Source organism: Prionailurus viverrinus, chromosome B3 (genome assembly GCF_022837055.1).
Source record: "Prionailurus viverrinus isolate Anna chromosome B3, UM_Priviv_1.0, whole genome shotgun sequence".
NCBI lineage: Eukaryota > Metazoa > Chordata > Mammalia > Carnivora > Felidae > Prionailurus > Prionailurus viverrinus.
This window is the reverse complement of record NC_062566.1, coordinates 79,764,796-79,790,669: the sequence shown is the minus strand read 5'-3', so window position 1 is coordinate 79,790,669 and position 25,874 is coordinate 79,764,796. Positions and strand designations below refer to the sequence as shown.

The 25,874-nt window shown below is 36.7% G+C and overlaps 1 protein-coding gene across 3 annotated transcripts in view; it reads left to right on the top strand.

Moving 5' to 3' along the window:
* The window catches only part of BAZ1A (bromodomain adjacent to zinc finger domain 1A), a 95,696-nt gene that overhangs the window by 10,497 nt on the left and 59,325 nt on the right, over positions 1-25,874 (top strand). For all 3 annotated transcript variants that reach the window (XM_047862002.1, XM_047862003.1, XM_047862001.1), the window contains 2 exons: positions 3,799-4,077; positions 23,421-23,564. In XM_047862002.1, coding sequence (XP_047717958.1) covers positions 3,799-4,077; positions 23,421-23,564 — 423 coding nt within the window. The remainder of the gene's footprint in view (positions 1-3,798; positions 4,078-23,420; positions 23,565-25,874) is intronic.

Genomic DNA, 25,874 nt, shown 5'->3' with positions numbered 1-25,874 from the left:
CATTGAAGATGACTATAATTCTTTGTCACTCCTTCCAGTAAAAAGAAAGAAAGAAAGAAAGAAAGAAAGAAAGAAGAAAAGAAAAGAAAGAAAAGAAAGAAAAAGAGCAGAAGTCCTCAAACTCTTAAAGGGCCAGATATAATCACATTTTAGGCTTTGTAGGTCATAGTGTCTGTTGTACCTATCCAATTCCATAGGAGTTAGTGAGAAAGCAGTCATAGACAATACCTAAAGGTATGGGTGTGGTTGTGTTCCAATAAAACTACAAAAACATTTGGAAAGCTAGGTTTGGCCTCCAGGCGAGTAGTATGCTCATCTCTGGTAAAGAAGATTGTTGAAGGAATGTACTAATGTACTAATAAATTGGAGACGTAATAATCTACATTTGCGTAAACATATTCATATAAAACAGGATTTTGTACTTTATAAATTTTTGCTCACAATGGAAAAATGTGCTTCCTATAAAATTTTCATGATTTTATGTTTAGTATAGAAATTAAAGAGTCACTGTAACCTACCCCCAGGAGTTCACTATTATTAACAAAATCCTACATACTTGAATGTGTGTGAAAAATGAGTGAAGAGTGGAATTACAGCAGTGTGAGAAAGTGAAGGTGTAAAATGTCAGAGATGGTGCCATGCTGGTGCCATGCTGCTAAGGGGTGATGAATAGGGAGAAATAGCCCTTGGGCTTTTTTTTTTTTTTTTTGCTTGCTTTAAAACGGCTACTGTGTAGTGTACTCGGTCTCCCTCTTCCTGAGTGTAGATCTTTGTGCACAACGGGACTGTAATATAACAACTTTGCAGAGTAGATAGACACAGGAACAACAAATAGTACAAACACTTTGCCAGAGGAGGTGGAAACCTGAGTATAGAAAGACAGCTGTATGTATAACGATGGTTACTAACGATCCTATTTTTCTGCCTGGTAACAAGTTTAGTGGAGGTTTGTGGCACTTGTGCCATTGCTCTCTTTGGTATTTTGAACAATGTCAACTCATCTAAATAGTGTTTATTGCAGCTCAGTACCCTGTCTCCCTGACAATGACACCAAATACCCCATGACCTACCAAATACCTAATCACTATAGCTAGAGCTGTGCTGTCCAACACAGGAGCCATTACTTGGCATGGGGGTTATTAAGAACTTGATAATCAGAATTAAGATGTGCAATAAAGGCACAATATATACTGGATTTTGAAGACTTAGTACAAAAAAAAAAAGAATTTAAAATATTTACACATTGAAGAATTTAAAATTAATTACAGATTTGAAATAAAGCATTTGAGGATGTATTAGGTTAAATTAAATATATAAAATTAATTAATATATAAAAAGATTGTTTCTCTTTAAAATTTTTTAAATGCAACCCCTAGAAAATTTAAAATTATATGTGTGGCTAGCATTCTGTTTCTATTAGCTCTGGTTTAGAGACTAGTTAATGTAAGATACCTAGATTTGAAGTATGTTTTTCTTAGGTAGTATTAAGTATGGTTTAAATTAATAAAAGTATACCTTACGTACATCATGTGCTAATTGTACACATTCACAACAGGTGTGTTGTACACAACAGGTGTGTTGGCTTGGTAAGCTGAGTCTTACAGATATGTTTGTTCCAACAGGAAAAAGTTGACAACTTATATAAAGCTTTCTAAGTGAACTGTGGTTTTAGGAAGTAAAACTTAAGAGCTCTTTCAAGATCCATCCATTCGTTCATTTTGTTCTGCACCGTTTATAACCACTTATTGGGTATATCTGTTGTCAATTTCTTAGCTAATAAATTAGTTATTTGGCATAGATTTTCTTGATTATGAGAACCAGATTACACTCATCTTTGTTCTCTCTGACATTTCTTTCTTCAACTCTACTTTTCCTTTACAACCTAACTTTTTAACACTATTTCGTCTAAAATCCGTTCTGGTATTTCTTGATCTTTTTTGCCTATCTCTCCTCCTTCCCTTCCTCTGAACTCCCAAAAGATATCTGCTTCTGTCTTTTAATCACTTTGTAATTTTAATCTTAATGGTATATATCCATTATCTCCTCTACTAAAAGGTGCAGACTTCAAAAGAATCTTTTTTGTACTAAATTAAAATCATGTAACTTGATGTATGCAGGTAACCTCTTTAGATCCCATTTATATTAAGATAGGATTAGTTCTCTTTATTTCCATAGATTTCAATTTTGTTCTGCAGACGAATATACAAATGAAACCATGTTAATGGAATTACCTCAAATCTTGTTTGGAGATCAGACTACTAGGGATAACCTCTACAGATATACTAATCAAGAAGTAAACATATAGTAGTCTTAATACTTTTTAGAATGATGACAGAAGGAAAAGGGAGATTTCAGGAAGGAGAAAAAGTTAGAGAATAGTGAATTGTATCAGTCACAAATAATTATTGAAAAGTACACCAAAGTATAGAGAGGGAAAAACATTTACTCGTATATTACCACTTAGAGGCAACCATTGTTACCCTTTTTACATATGTATAACCTTCTCTGTTCTAAAATGTGTTGATTATAAAAAAATAATACAAGTACATGCTTCTTATAAAAATTCAAACAATATAGAAATATTTAGAATAACAAATTTTCCTTTTCCTTCCTTTGCAGTCCCTCCCTTTCTCCATAATGAACATCTGTTTATAGTATTTGTATAAATACACATTTTTGTTATTCTGATTAACGTATATGAGATTGTGTTATTCAGTGATTTGGGTTTTTTCTACTTAACATACCTTAGAGATCCTTCCATATTATGGATCTCTCGCATTTTAAAAGTGACTGATAGAATTTTTGAAAAGAAATGCTCATATTAAGAAATTCCAACAGTGCAGAAAAGCACTCAGTAGAATGGTCCCCCAGGCCCATCCCTACTCTGTAGTTCTTGCCTGGATTTTTGTAGAACATTCTAGAAGTCTTTTATGCTTCTTTAGGTTATCTTTCTTTGCCTGCCTGCCTGCATGTCTTCTTTTGATGCAAGTGGGACCATATATATATATTTTTAGTAAGCTTTTACTTTCAAAAATATAGGTGAGGGGGGGCGGTGCCTAGGTGCCTCAGTCATTTGAGCATCCCACTTTGGCTCAAGTCATGATCTCAGGGTTTGTGAACTGGAGCCCAGTGGGCTCGCTGCTGTCAGCACAGAGCCCACTTCAGATCTTCTGTTCCCATCTCTCTTCACCCCTTTCCCACTCGTGCTCTCTCTCAAAAACAAATAAAACATTTAAAAAAACTTACAAAAATATAGGAGGGAATCAAACTGGAAAGTTTTTTTTTTTTTCTGGTAAACATGTTTTTTAAGAACTCTTCTCATACTCTTTAATGACTATGATTGTTCATTACATAAAGTACTGTAATTTATCTAAACTTTCTCATCATTAGATGTTTAGATTTGCCAGTTTTTCACTATTACGTTAAAGCTTTTAAAAGTTCATGGTTAAGTGCTTAAATTGTCTCTAGTGTTTTGGCTGCTTTGGAACAAACACCTTTAATATTAGAAGAAAAAAGAAAGATTGAGTTTATTTGCAGTTTACTCCCAATTTCAAAAGTGATGGAAATCAAAGTTCAATTTTGGCTGAATGTACCTTTAAATTGCAAAATATAAATGTCTAGTTTAAATATACTTTTTCTTAGGTTTGTATTAATGTGTAATTTGACCAGTTACTAAACCCTCGTTCTATGATTCTATATAAAATTTTACAATGAAGGCATAATCCTTTATCAGCTTTTAATGTAAAATTTGTGAAATGATAGGTGATGAATGGATTTTTGTTTTTGTTTTTTAATCAGTGACTTTTTTGAACGAACCATTCTGTGCAACAGTCTTGTGTGGAGTTGTGCTGTGACGGGTAGACCTGGACTGACCTATCAGGAAGCACTTGAGTCAGAGAAAAAAGCAAGACAGAATCTTCAGAGTTTTCCAGAACCACTAATTATTCCAGTTTTATACTTGACCAACCTTACCCATCGTTCACGCTTACATGAAATTTGTGATGATATTTTTGCATATATCAAGGATCGATATTTTGTTGAAGAAACTGTGGAAGTCATTAGGAACAATGGTGCAAGGTAAAGTACTTTTAATTTTTCCTTTTGATACCCATACATTCACATTACTCAAAATTCAGAATACACAAAAAGGTAAACTGAGGAAAACTTCCTGTCTTCTGTCCTCCCAGTACTCTCTTACCTTCCCCACATATAGCCCTAGTGTTAGCAGTTTCTTATATATTTTTCCAAAGCTAATTTTTACACAAACCACCAAAAACATGTGCTTGCCTAGATACTTGTACACATATATGCGTAAGCACACACAATCTCCTGCCCCTTTTTAATGCAAAAGGTAACATACTGTATACCTTTTTCATTTAAAATATCTTGAAGATCAGTCCATTGCTTTATGAAACAACTTTCTTCTCTTTTTTATTTACTGTATAAAATGTTCCATTATATGGAAGTTCCATCTTTATTTCAGAGTAAAAAAAACTTAGGGGTGCCTGGGTGGCTCAGTCGGTTAAGCGTCCGACTTCGCTCAGGTCATGATCTCATGGTCCGTGGGTTCGAGCCCCGCGTCGGGCTCTGGGCTGACAGCTCAGAGCCTGGAGCCTGTTTCGGATTCTGTGTCTCCCTCTTTCTCTGACCCTCCCCTATTCATGCTCTCTCTCTCTCTGTCTCAAAAATAAATAAATGTTAAAAAAAAATTTAAAAAAAACCCCAAAACTTAAAGATCATCTACTTTGTCCTCATTGTGTTACCTAATACTTAAAATATGCATGTATTTCTTCCTGAGTTTTAGTAAGCTCCTTTGATAATATGAGGATTGAGTTTTATACACTCCACTAAGTTCTCTTTCGCAGCTCTTCAAGAAAAGAATGAATTTTTCATATAAAAAATTTTAAATGACATTATCTATGGCACTAAGTTAAAAATTATTGAATTGTTGTTGCTGCTTTCCTGAAGTCTTAAGCATTTTTTATTATCTAGTCATTAATATTTATCATAGTAATATTTATTTGCATTAAAACTTTTTATATTGGAATCATACATAGTTTTCTGTAACTTTATTTCTTTCCCCTAGTGTAACGTGTACAGGGTTTATCCACATTGTAGCATGTATCAGTATTTTATTTTTAATGATAAATTCTACCGTATGGATCTATCACATTTTGTCTATTCATCAGTTGACAGATAGTTAGGTTGTTTGTACTTTTTGGCTATTCTAAATAATGCTCTTATAGGCATTCATGTACAAGTTTTTGTGTGAACATATGTTCTCAGTTCTCTTGGGGATACACCTAGAAGTAGAATTTCTAAGTTGTACGGTAACTCTGTGTTTAGCATTTGAAGAACCTCCACACTTCAAGAGCTACTGCATCATTTGACATTCCCACTACCAGTGTATCAGAGTTGCAGTTTCTCCACATCTTCACCAAGTCATATCTGTGCACAATCTGTTATTGTCCATCTTTTATTTTGCCATCCTAGTGGGTGTGGAATGGTATCTTGTGGCAGTTTTGATTTGCATTTCCCTAATGACTATGTTAAGCATTGCTTCATGTGCTTACTGATCATTTATGTGTCTTCTTTGGAGAAATGTCTGTTCTGGGTCTTTGCCCATTTTTACATTCAGTTCTTTATCTTTTTTATTACTGAGTTGTAAGAGTTCTTTGTGGTTTTGGATACACATCCTTTATGTGATTTGCAAATATTTGCTTCCATTCTAGGAGTTGTCTTTTCACTTTCTTGATGGTACCATTTGTAGTACCATCTCCCTTTGCTTTTAACTTTTGTTTCTACTTATTAATGACATAAACCTTTTGTTTCTGTCTCTGGTAGTACTTACTAGTGGTCTTCAAGACTGCTTCATCCTCTAGAATTAGATTTACTGGAAAGAACATGCTGACTTACAGAGAAATGGGACAGAGGCCATTCTTAGGTTGAGTTAATAAGTATAGGTATTCTGGATCTTTTCACCTCAGTATTCTTTTCTTCTTGTCTCGTTTACCTTTCAGTATTCCTCCCCTCTTTCTTGTTGCCTTTTGTAAGTATAGATTAGGTGCTTCCCTAATCAACAAGACTTTCTGTTTTGAAATAAGCAATCAGCTAACAGATTCATCTAGAAGATCTTTGTCATTGCTATGGCAGAATAGTAAAGAGAACAGCTGACTACTTGACTGAGGGAAGGATTTAGCTCTTTATCTCCTCCATCCTGATTACCACCCAGCTTGCCTACCAGTTGTACAGACATTTGTTCTCAGCTACTTCCTTAGAGCCTACAGAAGAAGTGAGAGTGTTATGGTGGTCTTATGTAAAGAACCCTAAACTAGGAGTCAGGTCTATTAATTTTAAATACCTGCCAGATGTTTTATGTACATATTATACCAGCAGATAAGACCTTATTGTTTCCATTTACAGATGAGGAAAACAGAGGTCCAAAGAAGTCAAGTGATTTTTTTTATAATGTTTATCATACATATACTGATCTCCTGTGTACTTACACTGTTCTAGATGCTGGAAATACAGCAGTGAACAAAACAGTCATGGAGCTTCCATTCCAGTCTTACAAGTAGTAAGTGGTAGGATTTAAATTGAGGTAGAACTGGGGTGCCTAACTGGCTCAGTCGGTAAAGACTGAGTGATTTCTCCATCTCAGGATCATGAGTTCGGCCCTTATGTTGGGCGTAGAGCCTACTTTAAAAAACAATTTTTTTTTTTTAATTCAGATAGAACTGATTTATAAAATCACTGTAATTTCTTTCACTGGAACTGTATCATTGCCTCCTTGGTTTTGGATTCTGCCACTTACTTGCTCTGAGCAAGTATTTTAAACTCTTTATGCTTTTGTCTTTTTTCATCTATTAAATGGATCCCTGCCCCTCCCAGGTTCGCCACACAGGATGAAATGATATAATGAATGTGAATTTTTTAAATCTGTATTACATAATGTTGCCATTTGATAGCAGTGTCTTACTAGTATTTGAATGTGCATATTGGGGACCATGCAGTTTGGTGGGGGAAGGGGGATTGTTTCATGAGAGATATCCATAGTGGATGTGAGGCTGCAATAATTGCCTGGGACACTGTAACCAGGAATCAAATTTCTCAGTTGTAGCTTTGAAAGGAAACCCCACAGTTAATTTCACTAAGAAAGACAGTTGTTTGGTTTTGAAGATAGCCATCCCACGTTTGTACGTGGTCTTCTAAAAAATGCTACACAAGCTAATGCTAATTATCATTGTTTAGTGAAGCGTTGGGAGGATGGTGATCTAGAACTTAAGCATTTAAGTTAAGCATAAACCCATCTTCTCCACCCTACCCTGGAATTGGAAAATTAAATCAGGAAAAATAAGGTGAAAACCACACAACAAATACACATTTTAGATTTGTGAGTCATCTTTCAGTTGAAGGATAGAGCTAGAGTTTGAGAGAATCTGAAAAATTGAATCAATATAATTGTGTATTTGGTTGTCTTTTAAAATTAAAGTGGACTTTGGGCAACTTGTTTTCAGACATTTTATAAGTACAGTCAAGTTATTCTAGGAGTTCACAGGAGTTTGAAGCAACAGATGTGAGGGGGTACCTCTAAAAAGTAGGTATATTGACAGTAAGAAGTGGCACCTGACAGGAAAGAAGGAGATGGAATAAACATTAACTACTAGCTAATGGTTAAGTATACTGGCCTGGCTTAGTATATTGTTTGGTAGCATTAGAAGGCATTGCAGAATTGAGAGTATACTAGCATTTATTGAACTTTTCCTGCATGCTAGGCAGTGTACCATATGCTTTCATTTTAATTCTCATGATATGGATAGGTGACCCCGAATTTTCCAAAAGTTATATGCTCCTTGGTATTTACTCAGAGGAGTTGAAAACCTAATGTCCACAAAGACCTACAGATGAATGTGTATAGCAGCTTTATTAATAACTTCCAAATTTTGAAAGCAACCAAAACGTCCTTTCCTAGGTGAATGGATGAACTGTGGTACATCCACATAATGGAGTATTGTTCAGTGCTAAAAAGAAATGAGCTATCAAGTCGTGAAAAGACCAGAAGGAACCTTAAATGACTATTACTGTGTAATAGAAACCAATCTGAAAAGGGTACATATGGTATGATTCTAACTTATGACCTAGAAAAGGAAAAACTGTGGATACAGTAAAATGATCAGTGGTTGCCTGTGACTGAGGTGGAGCTGGAGAGAGGTGAATAGGTGGTGCACAGCGGCTGTTTAAGTCAGTGAAAATAGTCTGTGTACTGTAATGATGGATACATGTCATATACATTTGTCTACCCATAGAATGTATAACACCAAGATTGAGCTCTAATGTAAGCTACAGACTTCAAATAAGAATGATGTGTCAGTGTAGATTCATCACTTGTAACAAATGTACCTCTGGTAGGGGGATGTTGATAATTGGAGAGGCTATGAATGTGGGGCAGCAAGGGGTATATGGGAAATCTCAATATCTTCCTCTCAGTTTTGCTGTGAATCTTAAAAACTTCTGTAAAAAACTAAAGTCTTTACATGAACTATAAAAATTGTGTGCTCTGCCTATTAAGACTGAGCTTTATAATTTTTTTAAAAATCTGCTTTTTCTCCCATAAAGATCCCTATTTGTCAGAGAAAAATATAAAAGGTGAAGGCCTAGAGTGCACTTCCCAAGTGCTCTTTCAGAGATAATCACTGTCAAAAATGAGTGCATAGTTTTCTTTTTTTCTATACTACACTAAATTAAAAAAATATATCAATCTGCTTTTTCACTTAGTAGTGGTTTAGATATTTTCTTATATCAAAATACATAGATGTGCATCATTTCTAATTGGTTTTGCATAAACTGGTTAAACTACTGGTTCCTAAAAAGCTATTCACTTTTTCTGAGGCTGGAGAAAGTTATTTCTTTGCTAGCCTTGTATGAATTTTCCCTTTGAAAATAATAAACTGTATTTTCTTCCAAATAATCTCTGACCTTTCACTGATAGATCTTTTTCCCTATGTAAATTAAATCAGTGGAAATAGCAAAATTGGAACTGTACCAAAGAGTTTCTTTTTGTTTTTTTAATATTAAAAATAATTTATTGTTAAATTGGTTTCCATGCAACACCCAGTGCTCATCCCAACAGGTGCCCTCCTCAATGCCCATCACCCACTTTCCCCTCTCCCCCACCCCCATCAACCCTCAGTTTGTTCTCAGTATTTAAGAGTCTCTTATGGTTTACTTCCCTCCCTCTCTGTAACTCCCCCCCCCACCCCCCACCATGGTCTTCTGTTAAGTTTCTCAGGATACACATATGAGTGAAAACATATGGTATCTGTCTTTCTCTGCCTTATTTCACTTAGCACAATACCCTCCAGTTCCATCCACATTGCTACAAATGGCCAGATTTCATTCTTTCTCATTGCCAAGTAGTATTCCATTGTATGTATAAACCACATCTTCTTTATCCATTCGTCAGTCGATGGACATTTAGACTCTTTCCATAATTTGGCTATTGTTGAAAGTGCTGCTATAAACATTGGGGTACATGTGCCCCTATGCATCAGCACTCCTGTATCCCTTGGGTAAATCCCTAGCAGTGGGTCATAGGCTAGATTTATTTTTAATTTTTTGAGGAACCTCCACACTGTTTTCCAGAAGAGTTTCATTTATAGCCAGATTTTCCCAAATATTATCCCCATACTACTTAGATTTAAAATTTACAAAGTGTTATCTGGTTAGGGAGCATAAGAGACTATTGTTCAGTATTATTTTTAGAACTGCTCTGTAAAATAAAGATCGCAGAATTCTTTTTAATCTGAGAAACTGATATTTGGCATTATAATACTGACCAACCAACTAAAACTTTTAACTGTATTTTTTTTTTTTTTAGTTTATTTATTTTGAGAGAGAAGGAGCATGCGTGTGCAAGGGGGAGGACCAGGGAGAGAGAGTGAGAGAGAGAATCCCAAGCAGGCTCCCTCTGCCCCCGTCAGTGTGGAACCCAGCGTGGGGCTCAATCCCGTGAACCGAGAGATCATGACCTGAGCTGAAATCAAGAGTCAGACGCTTGAGAGTCAGGCACCCCGAGCTTTTTAACTGTATTAAAGTATATTTCCTATAGCTTTATAGCTGGAATGCTTTACGTGCTTTAGTCATATGAAGTAAAAGAAAATTAGCATTAAAACCTATAATATAGAAAGTAGGCACTTCGTATTTATTAGAATTGGAAATGAGAAAATGAACTTTTATTTTATTTTATTTTTTTTAACGTTTATTTATTTTTGAAGGAGAGAGAGACGCAGGGTGAGCAGGGAGGGTCAGAGAGAGAAGGAGACACAGAATCCGAAGCAGGTTCCAGGCTCTGAGCTGTCAGCACAGAGCCCATCGCGGGGCTCAAACTCACAAGCCATGAGATCATACCCTAGCCGAAGTTGTATGCTCAACCGACTGAGCCACCCAGGTGCCCCGAAAATGAACTTTTAAATCTTTGGGTTCTTTTTTTTTTTTTATATTGCTAGCCTAAAAGGTATTAGTGAAGCAAAATTAATTAAACTGCATTAATATTGAGGACAAAGAGAAATACTAAATATATTGAGAAGGTAGGATGAACATAAAAGATATGTGAGGACCAAATCTAGTTATTTTTTTAATGTTTATTTATTTTTGAGAGAGAGCCCAAGCAGAGGAGAGGTGAGGTGGGGGCGGGGGGTGGGGGAACAGAGGATCCAAAGTGGGCTCTGTGCAGGCTTGAACTCGTGAACCATGAGATCATAGCCTGAGCCAAAGTTGATGCTTAAGCAACTGAGCCATTCAGGCACCCCAGATTTAGTTATTTTTATTTAAGCATACATGTTTGGATGTCAGTGACTTGATCCAGGTGGGATTAATCAAAGAGAAGTTTTTGGGAACAGGTTATTTGACTAGAAATCTTTTGAAGGCAGAGAAAAATATAAATTAGTAGGAAAGGATTAAAGAAGGCTTCCTATTTAGATGCAAAGATAGTATAGAATTTTTAGCAACATGTATTGGTTAAATTCGTATCATAACTCTTTCAGAAAGTAGGCTTTCTATTGATCAGCTTACACTACTGATCTTTTCTTTTTTTTTTTTTTTTTTTTAATTTTAAGTAAGCTCCACGCCCAACATAGGGCTCAAACTCACAACTCTAAGATCAAGAGTCACATGCTCTAACAACTGAGACAGGCAGGTGCCCCACTATTGATCTTTTAAGGTCACAATTTCTGGTTCTCAGCCAAAGAGAGTCTTTAACAACATCCAAAAATTGTTTTCAATCTTTAGTTCTCAGTGACCCTAGTATGTTGATGATATAATTTTTAACACAAAAAAGAAAAAAAAGGAGACTGTTTGGAACAGCTGTTCTTTCTTTGGAATTCTAAGTTAAAGTGAAACTACCTTCTTTAGATATATATAGTGTTTGTTGTATGTACCAAAGACCCATACTTACAACCCTATTGACTCCTGGATTGTCATTGCTAGTTCAGGAGTTAAAATTTAGAATCCTTATTTACTTGCATAATAATAAATTAGGCCATCCTGGGAAATTATTTTTATACTCTAAAAATCCCTATAGTCACAAAAATAAATGAAAATAAATTTTTTTTCTAGGCAAGTTTAATTTAAATCACTTATAAAGATTATGTTGTATTTCTGTATGGACTTAACAAAATAGTTCAGTAAAGTTTAGACTGATCATACATACTTACTCATTTTCTTCAGTATTCTAAAGGCATTCAAATTGCTTTAACCAATAGGAACATCTGTCTAATGCCACTCAAAAGTCTTTGAATGTTAAATATTGGGGGCGAGGGTGGTTAGTCTCTGGCAACTTCTTTACTGATCCTTTGCATTAATGCCAAGTACAGACAGTAAGCTGAATCTCCCCCCAGGACTTACAGTCATTACTGTGGAGGTAAGAAAAATGATAAAAGTGGGGAGTTGGTAAATAAAGTGAGGTTCATCTCTTTTCTAACATAAAAGGATATCAGATATTTACTTCAATTTGTATCTCATTGAACTTGGTTAGTAGCAGGATGGTGAAGTAGAACAGTAGTAGTTTTGAAATTCTTATTTCCCTGTGGCAAGAGAATATTAGTGACTAATATCACTTTGTGACTAAAATCACAAAAAAGGAGAGACTATGTATAGCTACTTCTGTCCTGAAATCCCTGTTAGAAATAAAAGGGAAATTCATTTCTACATGGTTATTACATGGGTTTAGGTCTGAGAAATTAGAGCCTCTTCTGAATAAAATCTCTCTCCTATATCTTTGTTTACCTCCTTTGGGATCTGTTTCATTTGGCCAATATAAGATCAGTTCTTAATAAACAACTTTCTTCATAGATACTTTGAATTAGTTGAGAATAAGATAAAATTGTAGTCTGTTAATTTTCCAAGCTGTCTTGGAGGCCAGTAGTATGGTGTGTAAGTGGAATTCATTTGACCTATGGTTCTCAATTAGTATTTTAAAAATGAGGTTTATCTTTCTTTCTTAGATGAAGTCAGAGACCATCCAAAGATTAAAGTTAAGAAGAACTAGGAAAAATGACATAAGCTAAACTAATTTTTGGTGAAAGGAAAAGGAGTGACAAAAGTACAAATAAAATCTACTCATCATTAAAGGCCAGGAAGAATCCTTTGTTGTTTAAATTAAAAACATACGCCAAGAGAATAATTCTGAGCAGATGTTGGTATACTTTTTTTAAAATAAGGGGCCGGATAGTAAATATTATAGACTGTGTAGTTCATATGGTTTCAGTTGCAGCAACCCAACTCTGCTGTTGGAGTGCAAAAGCAGCCATAGACAGTATATGAATGAGCACGGGTGTATTCTAATAGTTCTCTATTTATAAATACTGAAACTTGAATATCTTGTTATTTTCACATATCACAAAGTCTTCTTCTGACTTTGAAATTATTTAAATATGTATAAATTATTCTTAGCTTGCAGACCATACCTACAAAAACAGGAGATAAGTTAGATCTGGCTCACAGGCCATATAGTGTGCTGATTCCTGGAATAGAGGAAAGGTACTGCTTTACAGAGATCCCTTTTTTATTTAGAACTTCAGAGTATGGCATGCAGAAGTGGCTTGGTAGAAAATCCTTTGGAGCCAAACTGTTGTTTCTGGGAACCTTCTTTCTTAATCTGTAAAACTGAAATACTGTCTATATTCATAGGGTGGTTGTGTTAGCTTTTGCCAAATAACAAACTGCCTGCAAAACTAAGTGGCCTAAATCAATAAACCTTATTCTCACAATTGGTTGGCTGAAATGTTCCTGTGATCTGGGCTGGCCTGTCTGGGGCTGGATTGTCTAGATCCTCCACTTTAGAATAGCCTTACTCACATATCTGGGGCCTCAGAGTTGGGTGGCTACTTTCATTTCACCCTTCAGGAAGCTACTAATCCAAACTCATTCCCAGGGTGGTAGCAGGGAGAGGGCTAGCTTCAGTGTGCAAGCACATTTCAAGCCTCAGCATGCTACATATTGCTAGTATTCCGTTGACCAAAGCAAGTCACATGAACAAATCCAGAGATCAAGTGGGAGGGAATCAGAGTGGTATGATTCAATGGGGCCATAACTGTGGCAGTCATCTGCCACAGTAGTTAGTATTTGTTAGGAGCCCAGCATAGTGCCTGCCACATAAAGCACTCAGTAAATGTTTATTCCTTCCAGTACTTGTCAGAGACCAGTGAAGAAGAGTCTTCCAGCTGTGATGACTCATCCTTTTTTTAGTCAGTCCCTAATTTTCTTACATCATAGTCACTGTTCTTGAGAGTTTGCTATATGTCATTTTAGGGAGATGATGACCATACCTATAAACTTTTGAGAGCTTACTATATGCCAGACACTGAGCTTTTTATTTATAAGATCTTATTTAATTCCTGCAACAGCCATATGTAGTAAGTGCTCATTTGCCCATTTTGCAATTGAGAAGCTCATACACAGAGGTTAATTAACTAAAATTTGCTCAAGGTCACAAGTAGTATAATTTCCAAGCACAGGCAGTGTCAGAATCCGTGTTCTTCTGTTTGAGAGAAACAGATGAGTGAAAAAAAAATGAAAGAATAGAATTAAAAGATTGTAGTTGAATGTACTCACTGTCCACTATTTACTTTTCCCTTTACCTGAACATTTTATAATTTGTCTAAATGGGAAGAGATACAGGATTTTATATATGTGGTTAGATTAAGCTTTTGATCATTTGTTCTAAGAGTGATGCAGGTCATATTGTAAGTGTCTGAAAATCATCATCTTTTGATCATTGATTCTAAGGGGGAAAAAAGCTTCAGTATTTAAATAGGTTTCCTGGTTAAATTCTTAATCACTGTTCTTATCAGAGGGTACTTTAATTATTTTACTTTTGTAGTCTGAGCTGTTTAAGCTTTCTTCTTTTCAAATATTTTGTTTTAGATGAAAGAATGCTATCTAGTAGCAACAAAAGGAGACTGCAAGTATGGCGAAAAACTGTAATTTTTATTTATTGACTTTCTTTTTTTTTTTTTTTTAATGTTTTATTTTTGAGACAGAGAGAGACAGAACATGAACAGGGGAGGGTCAGAGAGAGAGGGATACTCAGAATCCGAAACAGGCTCCAGGCTCTGAGCTGTCAGCACAGAGCCCGACGCGGGGCTCGAACTCACGGACCGCGAGATCATGACCTGAGCCGAAGTCGGACGCCTAACCGACTGAGCCACCCAGGCGCCCCTATTGACTTTCTATCTTTTGGCACAGTTCCCAGGAATGAAAAATGCAGTTATGTCTTTTTTCTTGGAAGTGGTAGGGAATATTAAATTTAGTACTTAAAAGTATACACAAAGTCAAATTTTATGATTCATTAACAAGCATTGTGTGCTCAGTTGTCACTTTGTAGGTATTGGAAAGAGGGTAGTGACTAAGACAAGGACTAGGGACTTAGGTTCAAGTGCAAGAGACAGAAACCCACAAATCAACATGATAATTCAGATTCTGATGAATGTTGTAAAGAAAATAAAACTTGATGGGATAGAGTCTTGAGTCATAATTTTTTCTTTTAGTCAATTAAATTCAATAGTGTGTCTGTAAACTACTGTGTTGGATGCCACAGGCTAATCTAATATGAGTAAAGCACTAGTACTTTTTTTTTCTCAAGTAGAACACAGGTAGTACGGATAGAGTTTGCAGGGCAAATATAAGTGAAATACATATGAAAGATTAATAAAGGATTGGATAAGAAATGCTATAAGAGGACATAGAAGGGAGGGAGAATTGGAGGAAAGTAGTCAAAAAGGTACAAACTTCCAGCAATAGGGGAACCGGGGTGACTCAGTCAATTGAGTGTCTGACTTTGTTTCTGGTCATGGTCTCCCAGTTCATGAGTTCGAGCCCCCCATCGGGCTCGTTCCTGTTAGCATAGAGCCCGCTTCAGATCTTCTGTCCCCTGTGTCTCTCTGCCCCATCCCTGCTTGTGCTCTCCCTCCCAAAAACAAATAAATCTTCAAAAATATATATATTAAAAAAATTCCGATTAAAAAATGAATAAGTACTAGGGATATGATGTACAACATGACTGTAGCTAACACTACTGTATGACATATAGGAAAGTTGTTAAGCAAATAAATACATCTTAAGAGTTCTCATCACAAGGAGAAAATTTTTTCTTCATTCTTTTTTTTGCATCTAGATGTGATGGTGGATGTTAGCTGAACCTATTCTAATGTTTTTTGGTTTTTTTTTTAAGACAGAGACAGAGCATGAGTGGGGATGCGACAGAGAGAGAGGGAGACACAGAATCTGAAGCAGGCTCCAGGCTCTGAGCTGTCAGCACAGTGTCCCACATGCAGCTCGAACTCATGAACCACGAGATGATGACCTGAGCCTAAGTCGGACACTTAACTGACTGAGCCACCCAGGAGCCCCTGAACTATGACTATTTAAAACAAATTACTTTTTTTTTTTTATAATTTATTGTCAAATTGGTTTCCATACAACACGCAGTGCTCATTCCAACAGGTGCCCTCCTCGATGCCCATCACCCACTTTCCCCTTTCCCCCACCCCCGTCAACCCTCAGTTTGTTCCCAGTATTTAAGTCTCTTATGGTTTGCCTCCTTCCTTCTCTGTAACTTTTTTTTCCCCCTTCCCCTCCCCCATGGTCTTCTGTTAAGTTTCTCAGGATACACATATGAGTGAAAACATATGGTATCTGTCTTTCTCTGCCTGACTTACTTCATTTAGCATAATGCTTTCCAGTTCCATCTATGTTGCTACAAATGGCCAGATTTCATTCTTTCTCATTGCCAAGTAGTATTCCATTGTATGTGTAAACCACATCTTCTTTATCCATTCGTCAGTTGATGGACATTTAGTCTCTTTCCATAATTTGGCTATAAAACGAATTACTTTTAAAACAAAAACAACTTTAAAAAAAAATTTTTTTTTCAACGTTTATTTATTTTTGGGGGGACAGAGAGAGACAGAGCATGAACGGGGGAGGGGCAGAGAGAGAGGGAGACACAGAATCGGAAACAGGCTCCAGGCTCGGAGCCATCAGCCCAGAGCCTGACGCGGGGCTCGAACTCACGGACCGCGAGATCGTGACCTGGCTGAAGTCAGACGCTTAACCGACTGCGCCACCCAGGCGCCCCCAAAAACAACTTTTTGAGGGAAGAGGATATACCATATTCTTATAAAAGTCGATTTCCATGCTTAGCTTGTCACTGTTTATAGATTTGTTGCTAACTTCTGTGTCCTCAGATTCTGTTCTTGGCTGCTGTTCCACAGACTTGATTTCACTCTTAAAAGTATTTTAAGTTGTTAGCACTTTAGGAGCCTCTTGACTGTGTAGGCTTAAAGCTCTGAAATACCCTTGAGTCAATACGGTGTATCTGTTCTCCCTCAACTCCAGTGATAGAGTGGAAGATTCAGAGTCAAAGCTAAAGTTTTGGCTGTATCATTACAGACTGTATGACCATGAGCAAATGATTTAACTTTTCTGACACTGCAAAATTTATAACTTGCAGAGTTGGTATGAAGAGAGAATTATGTGTAACTTGTGTACTTAATCTGACATACAGGAATTCTAATAATAATAAGGACCATCTTTTGATTGTCAGCCTCTACTCTGTCCTCAAATAATAGAGCATAACTTTAATTTAGGAAGGTTCTGTATCTTCGGAAACCCATTAGTTAGGTCTTAATTCATGATTCTTCCACCTTTTTTACACTCCAATCTTCTTTGGACTCACTAGAACCAAGAAATTGTAGAAAGTGGATTTGAAAGACACAGACTAAGTCTATTTGGAAATCTATTAGAAGGTGTTGACTTGGGAGCTCCTGGGTGGCTCAGTTGGTTGAGTGTCCAACTTCAGCTCAGGTCATGATCTCACGGTTTGTGCGTTCCTGTCAGCATGGAGCCTGCTTCTGATCCTCTTTCCACCTGCCCACACACCTCCCCCACTTGTGCTCCCTCTCTCTCAAAAATAAATAAAACATTAAAAAAAAAAAAGTGTCAACTTGGCGTTTTGAATAGTTAACTGATATTTAGCTAAGCACCAGTGAGTAGGCCTGGCCTTGCTTAGATTAGCAAGAAATGCAGAAAGAGAGAGAGAGAGAAAGAGAAACAAAAGAAAGAAAAAAGAAAGAAAGGAAGGAAGAAAAGAAAAGAAGGAAGGAGAGAAGAGGAGAAAGGAAGGAAGGAAGAAAGAAAAATTTTAAATCTGTGGTTTGTGCAAAATTGATAGCTTTGGTAATAACTAGTATAATTTATATATAAGATATCTCCTACATTCTAGGCTATGTCTATCTCTGTACTGTACTGGTTTGCTTCTCCCTTATTCTGTCAGGGATTTATATTTCTATCTGTTATTTTTCTTTTGGTTTTAAAGAAATTTGTTGTTAAATTATTAGAGCTCCGTGGGCCCTACTGGGGATCATAGGCTGTTCCCTTCAGTGGACTGTCAAACTGTTTTAGACACTACATCAACCATACCTGAGCCCAGAGTAGATTCATTTACTTTGTTTTTCCTTCGTGACCACCACCACCATCACCGTTTTGGAGCACTCAGCTGAGCTCGGCCAGTGAAAAACTATTTCTTTTTGTAACTTGAACCTTGTCAAATGTTCACTGAAGAGCTTCCCTTCCCTCCACCATGGGGAACTCTGAGCAAACCATCCCTGGATAGGATACCCAGGGTCCATTTGAGGTGAAGGGGTTTAAGAGAGAAAAACTTTCAGTTACAAAATAAGTAAGTCATGGAAATGAAAAGTACAGAATAGGGAATATAGTCAATAATGTTTTAATAACACTGTATGGTGACAGATGGCGACTGTGCTTATCATTGTAAGTACTCCATAATGTACAGAATTGTTGAATCACAGTGTTGTATACCTGAAATGAATGTAGCATTATATTGTCAACTATGCCTCAGTAATACATTTTTTTTAAGTGGGTCCATTTGATTTCTTGCATACTTTTGTGCAGTTCATGTCACTAAATTACCGAACTTTTTTATCATTAGATTACATAATTAACATTTTTTTATAAGATTTCCTGTAGTTGTTCCTCTTTAGAAACACTGGTTTATTTCTGCCAGCCAATGGTGAAAGTTAGTCTGCAAGTTTTTTTACACCATTTCCCTTTGCTACCAAAGTAGTTAGCTTGGTAATTGTGCCGTCTTAGGCTTTACTGTTAGAACAGAAAAAAAGTTGTTTTTTTTTTTAATCCTTTTAAATTGTAATCATTTTTTTTTTTTTTAATTTTTTTTTTCAACGTTTATTTATTTTTGGGACAGAGAGAGACAGAGCATGAACGGGGGAGGGGCAGAGAGAGAGGGAGACACAGAAACGGAAACAGGCTCCAGGCTCTGAGCCATCAGCCCAGAGCCCGACGCGGGGCTCGAACTCCCAGACCGCGAGATCGTGACCTGGCTGAAGTCGGACGCTTAACCGACTGCGCCACCCAGGCGCCCCTGTAATCATTTTTAAATGTGTAATTCAGTGGCATTAAGTACATTCACAGTGTTATGTAATCATCACTACTATTTCCAGAACTTTTTCATCATTTCAAACAGAAACTCTGTACCCATTAAGCAATAACTCCCCATTTCTCCCTTCCTCCAGACCCTGGTAACCTTTATTCTACTTTCTGTCTCCATGAATTTTCCTCTTCCTGATACTTCATATAAGTGAATTCATACAATATTTGTTATTTTATGTTTGGCTTATTTCACTGAGTATGATGTTTTCAAGGTTAATCCATGTTGTAGCATATATCAGAATTTCACCCCTGTTTGTGGCTGCTGAATATTCCATTGTGTGTGTGTGTGTGTGTGTGTGTGTGTGTGTGTGTGTGTGTGTGTGTAAAATACATATATATTTTGTTTATGCATTCATCTGTCGGTAGACACTTGTTTCCACCTTTTGTTTACTGTGAATAATGCCCTTATGAACACTGGTATACAAATATCTGTTGAGTTTTCAATTCTTTTGGGTATATACCTAGAAGTAGGATTTCTGGGTCATATGGTAATTCTGTGTTTAATTTTTTAAGGTCCACCATATTGTTTTCAGAGCAACTACACCATTTTATATTCTCATCAGCAATGCACAAGGGTTCCAATTTCTCTATTTCCTCACCAACACTTCTTTTTCTTTTCTTTTTTTTTTAAATAATTGGCATTTAGTGGGTATAAAGTGGTATCTCATGGCAGTTGTTTTTTTTTTTTTTCAACGTTTTTTATTTATTTTTGGGACAGAGCGAGACAGAGCATGAATGGGGGAGGGACAGAGAGAGAGGGAGACACAGAATCGGAAACAGGCTACAGGCTCTGAGCCATCAGCCCAGAGCCCGACGCGGGGCTCAAACCCACGGACCGTGAGATCGTGACCTGGCTGAAGTCGGACGCTTAACCGACTGCGCCACCCAGGCGCCCCAACATGGCAGTTTTGATTTTGCATTTCCCTTATGATTAATGATGGATGAACATCTTTTCATGTGGTTATTACCATTTGTATCTTTCTTGGAGAAATGTCTGTTCTGGTCCTTTGCTTGTTTTGAATTGAGTTGTTTGTATTTTGTTAAGTTACAAGAGTTTTTCATATGTTCTGCCATGTTTTTCTCTGGTTTGTGTATCAGGGTATTATTAGTGTTATAAAATGAATTAAGAAGTGTTCTCTCCTCTTCAATTTTTGAAAGATTTTGAGAATTGATATTAATTCTTTAAATGTTTGGTAGAATTCACCAGTGAAGCCATCTGGTCCTGGGCTTTTCTTCATTGGAAGGTTGATTACTGATTCAATCACCTTTCTACTTACAGATCTGTTTAGATTTTCTGTTTCTTTTTGGGTCAGTTCTGCTAGTTTCTGTCTCTAAGAATTTGTCCATTTTATCTAAGTTATCCAATTCGTTAGCATACAATTGTCCGTAATCTTTTCTTTTTTTAAAAAAAATTTTTTTTCTAATGTTTATTTTATTTTGAGAGAGACAGAGTGTGAGTAGGGGAGGAGCAGAGAGAGAGGGAGACACAGAATCTGAAGCAGGCTCCAGGCTCTGAGCTGTCAGCACAGAGCCCGACGCAGAGTTCAAACTCATGAACTGAATCATGACCTGAGCCAAAGTCAGGTGCTTACCGAATGAGCCACCCAGGCGCCCCTGTCCATAATTTTTTCTTAAAATCTTTTTTAGTTCCTGTAAAAATCACTAGTAATGTCCCCACTTTTGCTTCTGGTTTTAGTAATTTGAGTCTTCTCCCTTTTTTCTCAATTCTTTAAGAGCAAGTTGTAAAGGAGCCACATATGATACTTTTAATTGAACCTGTATTAGACTCAGAGTGAGGGAAAATGAGCGAAGAATGAAGATAAGATGGTTTGAGGGCTGGATTCACCTACATAGTCTCCATTTTGTTGATTCTTAAGCCTTGGGGTGCTGTAAAACCAGTTGCTTTCTTCAATTTGGGTGCAAAAATTTCCTAGCAGTAGATCCATGGTCCTGGTTTTCTCAGTGCCTAACAGTGCTATCAGATATTGTAGGGCATACTAAAGATGTTCTCCTAATGGATAATTATAGGCACATGATAAAATGTACACTAATGAGAATAAATGCTATTGTATAAAAATTCACCAGCTTCCCAAAGTGAATCTGCTCTGAATATACTGTTTCTTTTCTGGAATTGTATGAGTCTCTTTGTTGTGGCTGTGACAAAAATTCATTTTGAAAAAACAGGTAAAAGGGTCAATTATCCATTTATTGAATCAAAAGAAAGATTAAACAGCTAAACCTGAGATGAGCAAAGCACAACTAAGTCTGAGGAAGAACAGGAATAAGAATTGATTGCCTCTAGTACCCTTGTCATCTCTCCTTTCATGTCTCTTGTAGACTTTATGTTCTTACTTGTACAGTTACCTGTTGGTTGTGGCAGGAAACATGGCTGCCAAAAGCCCCAGAATTTCATACCTTATAGTATAGATTCCATGATAGGAGAGGGACTAATTTTTACTCTCTAGATTCCAAATTTTAAAATCTTGGAAAAGATGTATTGGCTCAGCAAAAAGGTGCCTACCCAGTATCAATAACCCTGGCCAGGCCCTTGTAGGAACATGACAGCTCCCACATGTGGAAGAAGGTGGGGTATAGGAATATTGAAGTTCCTAGGAGAATGGGGATAGTGAATAGGCAGTTTTACGAATGCCCACAATATATCAAAACTTGTAATATATAGGGTGACCAAATGAATGATGTAGTGAGAAAATGGTCCAATCTTGAGTCACTTTTTCTCAGAGAAAAAGGATTTACCCCATTGGTAGGTGTATATATAGTTAAGATATTCTTAGTTAATAAAATCTACCCCCACCCCCACCTCCGGATTGCCCAGGAGTTGTAGGGAGGCTATAGATAGAATTCCAGCAATGCACTTTTTCTCTCTGTTACTCCCTACTATATACCTTTTTACTTATGGTTCTGTCTTCTTTCAACAACTTGAGACATATTTCACACACCATAAAATTCACACATTTGAGGGGCGCCTGGGTGGCGCAGTTGGTTAAGCGTCCGACTTCAGCCAGGTCACGATCTTGTGGTCCGTGAGTTCGAGCCCCGCGTCAGGCTCTGGGCTGATGGCTCGGAGCCTGGAGCCTGTTTCCAATTCTGTGTCTCCCTCTCTCTCTGCCCCTCCCCCGTTCATGCTCTGTCTCTCTCTGTCCCAAAAATAAAATAAAAAAACGTTGAAAAAAAAATTCACACATTTGAAATGTACAGCTTAATGGGTTTTGATATATTCATAGTTGTACAGCCCATACTATAAACCAATTTGAGAATATTTTCCATACCCCAAAAGAAAGCCCATGCCCATTGTCAGCCAGTGCCCATGGCTGTCCTTTCTCACTTTCTTCCCTTTCTGCCCCCACCTTCCAGGCAGCCACTTTCTGTCTATGGATTTGCCTCTTCTGGATATTTCATATAAATGGAATCATATACTATGTGGCAGTTACGTTTGGTTTCTTTCATTTAGCATAATGTTTTCATGGTTCATCTGTACTTCATTTTTATTTTTATTTATTTTTTGCTGAATAATATTCCATTGTATGGATATACTACATTTTAATTATCAGTTGCAAATTGGGATAGTGAAAATGGGATTGAGGAATATTTCAGTTGTGGTGAATATGTCTGAAATTGCAGCCCATAAAACCCAGATAGAGTGGGCAGAAGTAAGGGAACCCAAAATAGAGGCAGTAGAACTAGTGAATAGGAAGTTTTATAGCAATCAGAAATCCCAACAAAAACTACAGTAAGAATGATCTCCAGGTTATGATCTGGAGAATTTCTGTATTTAAAATATTGGATGTTTTGAAAAACTAAGACTCAACCTGTATAATGACATATTATGCCAGTATTTGATTTTCTAAACAGTAACTTTAGTTAAGAATATAGTTGCTAAGGGGGCGCCTGGGTGGCTCAGTTGGTTGAGCGTCCGACATCAGCTCAGGTCATGATCTCCTGGTTCCTGTGTTCGAGCCCCGCATTGGGCTCTGTGCTGATAGCTCGGAACCTGGGGCCTGCTTTGGATTCTGTCTCTCTCTCTCTCTCTCTCTCTCTCTCTCTCTCTCTCTCTGCTCTTCCTTTGCTAGTTCTCTGTGTGTGTGTCTCTCTCTCTCTCTCTGTCACTCACAAATAAATAAACATTAAAAAAAATTTTTTTAAGAATATAATTGCTAAGAATCTTGATAAATTGACCTTTGTATTATTTTAAATTGTAGCTAACTTTTCTTAAATTGGATGTTACAGATTTTCTTTTTTCTTAATTTAGTTACATCAATAAGCCATAGTCTCTACAAAAGCAAATATCTTTCAGTTGTTCATAATAATTAGATTGTTCTGAAATGTTTGATTATAAAATATAAAATAATTTGCATTTTTAAATGTATAATTTTCTTTAGGTTGCAGTGTAGGATTTTGGAAGTCCTTCCTCCATCACATCAAAATGGCTTTGCTAATGGACATATCAGCAGTGTAGATGGAGAAACCATTATCATCAGTGATAGTGATGATTCAGAAACACAAAACAGTTCTTTTCAAAATGGGTAAGTGATTTTTGTTAATTTTTTAACTGTGTATCAGATTGACTAATGATATCCCATTGAAATAAGTTTTTCTTTAATCCTTCCTTTCTTCCTTTGTAATCATACAGTATAAAATCCATCTAGGAAATGTGGTTCAACAACACACATTAGAATTTTCAAGATTGAAAGCTACCTTGTTAATTGTAGTCAGCTGCTTAGGAGCACTTGAAGTTCACCTCATTCAATTGCACTTAACACATTCCGTTTTTGTTTACTTGAGAAAATTCATTCTGTACTTTAATTATTATACTTAATTGCTTTATGGTGCATATGGTAAAGACACTAACTTTCTGAAATTCAGTCAGTTGACAACATGGGTCAGCTGAATGCTCCTGGAGAAAAATCCTACAAACACATGTAGATTGGCAATATCGGGGCCCCTGGGTGGCTCAGTCGGTTAAGCATCTGACTTTGGCTCAGGTCATGATCTCGCGGTTAGTGAGTTTGAGCCCCGCATTGGGCTCTGTGCTGACAGCTCAGAGCCTGGAGCCTGCTTTGGATTCTCTCTCTCTCTCTCTCTCTCTCTCTCTCTCTCTCTCTCTCTCTCTCTCTCTCTTTTTCTGCCCCTCCCCTGCTCACGCTCTCTCTCTCTGAAAAATAAATAAACATAAAAGAAAAAGATTGTCATTGTCTACAGGTAAATTAAAAAATCTCAGCTGTCTTCAACTGATTAAAATTCTTCTTACATGTTTTCATTCCACTCCCTCCTATTCTAAATCTTTATTGCTCCATTCTGTTCCTTCTCTGCCTTATAGGCATCTCAAACTTAAAAATTCTTTTTCCAGTGTATCTTATGTTTTTTTCCTTCCCTGTTGTCAGTGAACAGTGCAATAATATTCCAATAAGAAACCTGAGGCCGCTTTTTTTCTTTTGAGTATAGTTGACACACAGTGTTACGTTAGTTTCAGATTTAAGACATAGTAATTTGGGGGTGCCAGCCTGGCTCAGTTGGTAGAGCAATGTGGCTCTTGATCTCTCAGGGTCATGAGTTCAAGCCCCACACTGGGCGTAAAGCTTATTTAGAAAAAAAAAAGTAATTCAACATCTTTCTGTATATATTCTATATGACTTAGTGATTGAACGACCTTCTCTATACTTACATTATATGACATAGTGATTCAGTAACTCTCTCTATACTCTCACCAAAGTATAGCTACTATCTATCACTATACAGTGCTATTACAATACCATTGACTATAATCCTACTGCTATACCTTTTTATTCCTGTTACTTATTCATTCCATAATTGGAAGGCTGTATCTTCCACTCCCCTCTACCCATTTTGCCCATCCCTTCATCCCTCTTCCCTCTGTCAACCATCAGTTTGTTCTCTGTACTTAGGTCTGATTCTGCTTTTTGTTTATTCATTTGATTTTAGATTCCACATATAAGTGAAATTATATGTTATTTGTCTGGCTTACTCCATTTAGCATAATACTCTCTAGTTCCATATATGCTGTTACAAATGGCAGGATCTCATCCTTTTTTATGACTGCCTAATATTCCCGTGTGTGTGTGTGTGTGTGTGTGTGTGTGTGTGTGTGTGTGTCTTTACTCATTCATCTATGGATGGACACTTGGGTTGCTTCCATATCTTGGCTGTTGTAAATAATGAAATAAACATAGGAATGGGGTGAATATATCTTTTTGAATTTTCTTTTGTTTTCATTGGGTAGATATCCAATACAAGGAATTATTGGATCATATGGTATTTCTATTTTTAATTTTTTGAGGAACCTCCATACAGTTTTCCACAGTGGCTATACCAGTTAACATTCCTATCAAAGGGTTCCTTTTCCTCCACATTCTCACCAATACTTATTTCTTGTCTTTTTGATTTTTGCCATCCTGACAGGTGTAAGGTTTTGATTTGCATTTCCCTGATTATTAATGATGTTGAGCATTTTTAAAATGTGTCAGTTTTCCATTAGTATGTGTTCTTTGGAAAAATTTCTATTCAAGTCCTCTGCCCATTTTTAATTAGATTATTTGGGGGGTTTTGGTGTTGAGTTGTATCAGTTCTTTATATATTTTGGATATTAACTCCCTGAGGCTACTCTTAACTACTTCCTTTATCTCCTTTGCTTCTGAAATATCAGTAACTGTCAAATTCCTTCAGAACCTTGTAATTCAACTTCTGACTAGAACTATTTTGTCTGATGTTTTTGAACTATTGTATCTATAACTGGCTTTTGAGCATTTGCTGTCTAGGCAGTGTGCTAAGTTCTTTACATGCATATTAGTCACTCCTAGAAGAATGTTGTTATCCTT